Below are 8,114 nucleotides of genomic sequence, written 5' to 3'. Positions count from 1 at the left end.
CAAATTGATTGACCATCTTTTTAAAATACACACAAATGACTGTGATTATTGTCATTTCTTCCTCTCTCTTTTTTGCCCTGGTAACAAAAAAACACAATACAATCAAAAGTCCCTGAGTCATGTATTTAAATTTCTGTACAGAAATAAAAATTTTAATAGGTACAGAGAACCACTATAAAGCACTGTAGCAATTTTTTCTCCTTGTTAAGAAGTAGCACTCACATTCATTCATAGTTATATTACAGCAATTTATAAGCCACTCAGTTCTGAAATAGTTCTAAGCCTTCTCTATAACAAAATGATCTATTAGTACTAAGGATCATTATATTTTTGCATTGAGTCAGAAGATCTTTTTTGTTTAGCTTAGACTGAAAATAAAAGACTTTGTTTTCAAAGTAATATGTAATATTACAGCTTAATGTCTGTTTATATGACACAAGAATGTACCAGGTAATCCTTGTTTAGTGAATGTTTCATTTAGCAAAAGTTCACAATTATGACAGTGATGAAAAAGTAACTTTATGGCTAATCTTCACATTTATGACCTTTGCAGATCTGTAAAATGAAGCAAAGCTAAAGTAAGATCGTTAGCAGAATTACATTTCACTTAGCAACAACCACTTTGGTTAACATCTGAGTTGCCAGTCCCAACTATGGTGCTAAAAATGGACTACCTGTATAATTTACTCACATAAGCTACATGTTTTGATGAATTAAATCTAGAACCTGCCTCACCAAAGCAGGTTGCAGCACCAGCCATTGGTTCTAAATCCCTTTTAGAATCAGAAAATTTATCAGCTGCCCAACAGTAATGCTGATTCTCTTCTAAACAAAAAATTAAATGCTGATTCTCTTCTAAACAAAAAATTAAATCATTCTGATGAAACATTAAACCATTAGCTTGTCTATGCTTAAGTGGGTGCTTGTGTTTCTAGATTGGCAAATATAAGAACTGCAGAAAGATTTGTATTTGATTTAGTTACAATGCATCTAACATTTATAGCCTTGTGCTGCTGACAAACATCCCCAGGATCTAAATCTGAGAGCACAACCAGTGCCCAACTTATATAATTGAACAAATGCATTTTTTTAAAAAAAATCAATATTCTTGTGTTATAAAAATAAAAAATATATATCTTTGTTCTATTTGCAGAATGTATACATGACAAAAACAATAGCAATTCAATGGACTTGTGCCTTCCCCATCTTAAAGCCAAAAGTGCAAATATGGAGATTTTCATTTTATTGGCCTGTAATCCTAATATTCAAAAATAAACTATTGAGAATAGAAACTTACATTTAAGTTTGAGAATAAAGCTCATTCATAAAAAAATATAGAATGTATTGGACTCCCCAAAGAAAGTACTTGAAAGAATGACACAAAATGTTTTCTGTTGCAGAAAATTGGAGGAATTACTGATGATTTGGTTCTCTGATATCTTTTTGGAAAAGTATTTCAATATATGAAAGCAGATTTATGGGAAATCCCTCAACATTAAAGAAGTTTAATGTGATATTGAATTTTATACCAAATCTCTGGAATCTGACTGTTTATGTTTTATGGTTAAATTAAGGTTGTAAATTAAGGGGTAAAAAATGAATTATGCTGAAATGCTGTAAAAGTGTTATTATTCCAAACCAAAGAAGTGGCTTTTGGAAATTCGCAATTTATCCATTTTGGAAAAGGCAATATTTTCTTCTGATCAAAGAATAAACCAATATTTTTAGCACTGATTTTATATTTTATAATATGATAATAGTGGTATCATTATGCAATTTTCCTTTTTTACCCAATTATATGCTATATTTTTTGTAAGCCAATGGCTACCTTATAGGTTTGACGTATTTGTTCGATTTTTAGTTTCAACCTAACTCTAATCCATTTGTATTTAATTTGATATATTTTGTTAGGGTTTTTTGAGTGGAGGTTTTTTTAATTCTTTAATTTTCAATTTTTCAATTCTTATTTTTTACATCTGAACTGCCCATCACTGTCAAAGATTTCTTAGATTGATTAGTTTGATCTTGCTACCATTGCATTCTGTATTTTGGTAATCTGTTTATATTTTGTAAATTTCTAAAATAAAGAATAAAATGTTAAAAAAACACCGCATTATAAAAACAGAAGCTTTCTAATCTATATAAATATTGACAGATGTATTTAATTTTTTTAAATTTCCCTATGGTATATTTGATGTTCACATTGCTAAATAGGAATTTGAAGAATGAATACTGCCAAAATTGAAAGTATTTCAAATAAATATTCGGTTTGCACACTGCCCAGGGGCTCAAAAGTAAAAAGACTAAACAACCCTGAAACACAGTGCCTGCCTCTGCTGGATAGCTTTTGCGCATTCTATAGCTCTGCAATGTCCTTGCTTTGCAAAGCCTGCTTTAGTTTGCGTGATATGATTTTAAGTATTATTGATGCTTTTGTTTATTTTAATGTGTATTTATTTAGTTAACTGGGGGAAGTTCAAGGATTTTACAAAGCAAAGGAAAATAATATTCACAATCATAAAGTATAAAGCTATGAAGGGCTACTAATAATCGCTACATATTATTTCCAATATCAAAGTGGCAGAGCTATTCAGACTTGCTGCTAAGCAAAGTGAGTTTTATCAAGCTGCTAAGTATCGTGTTATAGACATAGAATGTGGATTAACAACACAAACGGCACGAATGCGGACAACCCCAAAAGGACGCTGTTTTTATTCCTTTCTTACAAATGCACTAACTGGCAATATACCAAACCATTAGGCTTAATTGCACACACAGGAGCTCCATCCGCTAGGAATATTCATTCCGTTTATCCCTTAGATCCAAAAGGAGCAAACTACTGTCTCTATCTGATATACCACTGAGTCATTATCATTCAGAGTTGTGGTTTTACGGTATGTTGTATCTAGTTAAACTTCCCGGAAGAAGGCAATGGCAAATCATTTCTATTTCATTGCCATGAAAAATACGCGGGCAATCCACGAAGTCACCCGAATCAAGCTCAACTCAAAGGGGATTTATGACTACGTTGGCAGGATGCTCACAGAAGCTCTGGTTTTAAACTTATTGGATGAACAATTCCGAAGGAATTCACTGTTAATTGCCTTAAGATGCTTGAGCCGTTTCAGAAACACGCTGCCCTGCTTAAAACTCAGGCATCAAATGCAATTCCTCTAACGCAGCCCTAGTAGTAAGACTCAGTAAACTTTATTTCGGCAATTTTAAACTCCTGACGGTGCTGTTTCCAATGCCTCGTTTACGAGCACCTTCTCTCTTTGGCTTCACTAATGAGAACGGCAACTTCTCTTTAGCGTTTTACAGAACCACATGGCCGCTCAGCGCTGCCAGTATTTTTAGGCATTTATTCTTCATAACTTTTTTTTTTTGCAAATGAACCAAACGAATGCCTGCCAGACTTCTATTTCCTTCTTCCGTTCCAGGTCCCAATTTTCTTTGCAAGCAAAACCAAGCAGGGAGCCGCCTCATCTAAGAGAACACACCAGGCGAAATCTTCCTTCCTTTCTCTGCAAAAATAACCTCTCTTAAGATAGAATAGAACAGGGGGTCTTCAAACTTGGCCCTTTTATGACTTGTGGACTTCAACTCCCAGAATTCCTCAGCCAGGCATGCTGGCTGAGGAATTCTGGGAGTTGAAGTCCACAAGTCATAAAAGGGCCAAGTTTGAAGACCCCTGGAATAGAACGTCAAGGGTTGGCTCGCCCTCTTGCCCGGTGTCGGGCGGAGCATCGGAACCGGAAGTTATAACCAAGCGCCAATTCCCCCAGGCGACCGGGCTTGTACAGTACTGACACTGCGTCAAGAACTTCAGACGGGCCCCGTTGCCCTAGCAACGGCTCTCGAGCGGCCGTCCGCATGTCGTTGCCGGAGCCGGTGAGAAGGCGGCTGAGTTCCTTCAGCCGAACTGTATTTACCGACAACAACCGCACGGGACCCGAAAACAGAGGCGATGCCAACCACATTGGTGAGGGAGCGGCTCCGGCGTTGTGCCAGCTACAAAGATGGCGGTGTTGTGTTGGCACTGTCGCCATTCATGCGGTGGCTGCTGCCAGACTTCCTGTTGGACCGCGAAACCGCGATTAGGGCTTCATCCCGGAGCGTCTGGGCTCTGTCTGAAGAACCTTTTAAATCAAGGATAGTCCTTGTTTAAAATTACACCATCCTCCAAAACCAATCCTTAAAGTATATAAACTATTCAAACGTTCCTTTCCTTTTCTTAATGTGACACTATTGGCAAAAAGACTAGCTGCAAGTAATCTCTATTGCAGCCCAAGATGTGAACTAAAGATAATGACCATATTTAGCCTAGAAGAGGTACAATATATGGAAAATATTACCACTTCGAGGCACAGTGTAAAACCAGAGGTTGAATGCAGACCATTTACCCTCCCTCAACTCTAAACACAGGTTCAAAAATGTGTCTGACCTATGGAATGGCAGTCCTTAGAAGCCACTGTTTCAGCACAAACTTACAGATGTGTTTAGGTCAGAAGAGAATAAGCTCCTGCCAGCAGAATATGCTGTACCTCACAGGTTCCTCATGGCTGTTTTCCTGTCTCTTCAGATAATGAAATAGTCTCCAGTTTGCCCTTACAGATGTCCCTGTATTTCAACCTCTGGTTCTTCCCTTTTTGGTGGGCAAGCAGTATTGCCATGTTGCAGCTGAAGGTAAGATCTAAAAGGTGATAGATGCACCTCTTATTTTGAATTTTGTTATTCTTGTAAAGGTGTTTGATTATTGCTTTTTACCATACCCCTATAATAATGCAAAAAAGATTTCCACTGATCTTATTCTGAGTGGTATGTTTGATGCAGATGGATCGAGAGGTACAGTAGGCAAGTTAGTAGAAAACATGTATCTTCTCAGTGAGGTATGGTTTACAAAAAGACAATTTCATACATAAAATTACTTTGTCCAAGAGGAGTATTTATTTTCCATTCTCTTCTCAATTCTAGTATTCAGTCTTACCGGATTACTACAAATTCATCCTTGTGACAAGCATTATATTAGCATCTTTAATTGAGGTTATACGTCTGTACCTTGGATACATGGGAAATTTGCAGGAGAAGGTAGGTGTCCTTCACATACTTAAGAACCACTTTTCTAAATAAATGGGATATAGTTCTATGAAAAAGACAAAACACTGGAAAATTTATAATTTAAATTCAGGGCCATCTTTGAGTCTAATTTGTTCTTAGTTTAACCAGGTGCAGTGTCATGGACAGTTATGTGCACTCCTAGGGCAGCAAATGTTACATCTGTGGTCTGTGAGCTACCAGTTTGCTTCAGGGTCCAAATTGAAGATGGTGGCTTTAACCTTTTAACACCCTTCATGACATGGGACCACGTTGTCTGAGGGACTGTCTCTCCCCAATTACATCAGCCTGCCCTGTTAGATCTCACACAAAATATGTGCTGCAGGTACCGTAGGATAGTGACCTACATCTTGTGGTCCCAGAAGACATGCCTTCTCTGCTGTGGCACCTGTCTTATGGAACATCCTTCCTTCTGAAATTAGACTGGCCCCATCCCTTTTGATTTTCTGTAAAAACCTCTAGACCTATTTCTGCTGCCAGGCCTGGAGTTCCAAGGGAACAGGAGATCTGTCCCAATTGCTGAAGAGCCATTTTTGTCCTTCCTTCACCCGAGGTATTTTTGTTTTTATGTTATTTATTGCTGTGACTTTCAGATTTTCTTTTTTATTTATCGTTGTGTGCTGCCCACAGTCCCCTTTTGGGAAGATTGGGAACTGTATAATTTTGATTGCTTGATAAATAAATAAAATATTATTCTATATTCTTGATACCTTTAAAGTGTTTATTTATTACATTTATGTACCATCTGACTTCCAACAATATGAATTCTGTGATAAGGAGACATAATGGATTTAAGCTAACTTGCTTATAACTTTCTTCATCTCTTCTTGATCCTTTTTTAAACATTGAAATCATGTTGATTTCCTTGACAACAGCAATATGAAACATGAAAAGATGTATATTTCCTATGTCTATTTCATATTTTTTTCTGTTGCAATAGACTCAAAGTTTGACAAGTTCTGTTGGCTCTTTCAATATATGGGTTTACTACAGTTCAGAATTTCACAGCTGTGGTGGGGCTTATTTAAATAAGATCAAAGTCCTCTGAATTCCTGAAATACAGTAAGAGTTAATAATATACCAAAATAGTATTTGGAATGTTTAAAAGTATAAATTGGACTCTTGTACAATAGCACTGTCCACTGAAATAATTCTGAATTTATATCTTTCTGTGTTTATATCTTGGGCACTGATACAGTTCAATAGATTTTCTGTACCACTTTGCTCTTTGAATTATGTTGATAGATTGATACAATATTTTTATTCCTTTCCCCCCCATCTCTTTATAGGTTCCTGAACTAGCTGGGTTTTGGCTCCTGAGTCTTCTTCTGCAAGTGCCCCTAATTCTTTTCTTACTTTTAAATGAAGGGCTAAGGATTCAACCCTTGGAACGAGCAGTCAATATAATTTTTATAGTATTTCTTGTCTTTCAAGTTATTAGTGCATTCCTTGCTCTCAAAAGAATGGTGAACCAACTGGCAACTCGTTTCCATCTTCATGAGTTTGACCGGTTAGATGCTCATCTACCCTCTGATAACTTAGCTTGCCAGGCAAGGAGACTGGAAACTGCAGGGATTATGGGGCAACAAGTAGAACTTCATTCAACAACTGGTGTTTGGGAATCTGCAGTGAGAGCCTGATGTGAAGCAGAGCAAACACACACACACACATACACAATTGAAGCTCCTCTGCTTGTTGCCTTAACTATGTGAGTTTTAGAGGATTTGAGAAATTCACCTAGTTCTGGATAGCACAGACTTAGAGGAGTGATATCAACAAGGTATTCACTGTGGACTGATTCAGATGCAGTGGGAAGTGTTAGAAAAAATTGTCATTGGGTAGTACACTGGACCATCTTTTGCAAGCATGATTTTTTTAGTGGATCAGTCTTCCGCTCATTTCTGCTCATCTGTTATGGAATCTGTACTGTAACGATCTTAATCTGTTGTTTTTTCAACATGTATTCATATGCAGACATTTTTCAGTGGAGAAAAAAACATGGTCTGAAGCAGCATTCAGATTTCACAATCCTTTATGGACACCTGGAAAGTGATTAATAAGGCAAGGATTTCTATAACCTAAAACTGTTAGAAATATGAAAGCCTTTATGACCTTAAAATCATTTAAATAGAACCAATTAAATGAAAAATACGACTTTTAAAGCAAAAATATGACACTACAATTTTTCTGAAATTAGCACCCCCATTTTTAAAATAAACACACACACACCCCTCTCCCTGAGTTGGGGAGTGAATAAGGAAAAAAAACCAGGCAAATTCTCACTTTCTTTGCTGGTTCAAACTTGCTGGCATATCAGGAGGGTTGCCAGTGACGAAAATATGTTTGTTAAAAGATTTAGCAGAAATATATAACACCTTTAACAAGTCAAAATATAACTCTTCAAGCAAAACAAAAAGCATCTAATTCTCACCAGATTACTCTAAAACATAAAACATGTTTTTATAAATTCAGTTAAAAGGTTCCAAAAAAATATGACATGTTATAGAAATCCTTGCCCTAGTGGCTAAAGTTTTTTTTAAACAAAATTGTTTTTATTTTGAGATATGTATTTAAAAGATTCTATGGAACTATTTTGTAAACAATAAACTTTTTTAAACATTCTTTTAGTATATTCTAGTTTTAACCTTTTAAAAACAAACTAGCACTTTTCATTGAAAGATGCTATAAATATTACAATCAAGTATCTCACCATGTTTATTTTCCAGAAAGGGGAGGCATCATCCCTTCTGTATAATTTAAAGGAGAGTAGTCTTAAGCAATTTATACACAGTGAAGCCAAGATCTATTCATATACTGTACATAGTGTTATGATCTATAAACAAGGAACAATAGCTCAACAATTTCCCAGTAAGAGTGCAAAGTATTTAAAAGTAAAATTTTGCAAAATGGACAAAATTAACTACTTAAAAAGTTAAAAATATTCACATCCTACTTTGTTACAAAAATTAGAATGTAGGCAGAAGCAGATGAAGTAGAAT

The 8,114-nt window shown here is 36.0% G+C and overlaps 1 protein-coding gene across 1 annotated transcript; it reads left to right on the top strand.

The window, feature by feature from the left end:
- Positions 1 to 3,771: 3,771 nt before the first annotated feature.
- TMEM17 (transmembrane protein 17) lies at positions 3,772 to 7,737 on the top strand. The gene is made up of 4 exons (XM_081326500.1): positions 3,772 to 3,982; positions 4,583 to 4,686; positions 4,975 to 5,088; positions 6,405 to 7,737. The coding sequence occupies exons 1-4, from the start codon at positions 3,874 to 3,876 to the stop codon at positions 6,753 to 6,755; spliced, it is 678 nt and encodes a 225-aa protein (XP_081182626.1). The 5' UTR covers positions 3,772 to 3,873; the 3' UTR covers positions 6,756 to 7,737.
- Positions 7,738 to 8,114: the final 377 nt, after the last annotated feature.

The sequence above is a fragment of the Vipera berus genome, assembly GCF_964194415.1.
Source record: "Vipera berus genome assembly, chromosome: 1".
Taxonomy (NCBI): Eukaryota; Metazoa; Chordata; class Lepidosauria; order Squamata; family Viperidae; genus Vipera; species Vipera berus.
Note: the sequence above shows the minus strand (reverse complement) of the source record. Positions and strands in the feature narration are given on the sequence as shown.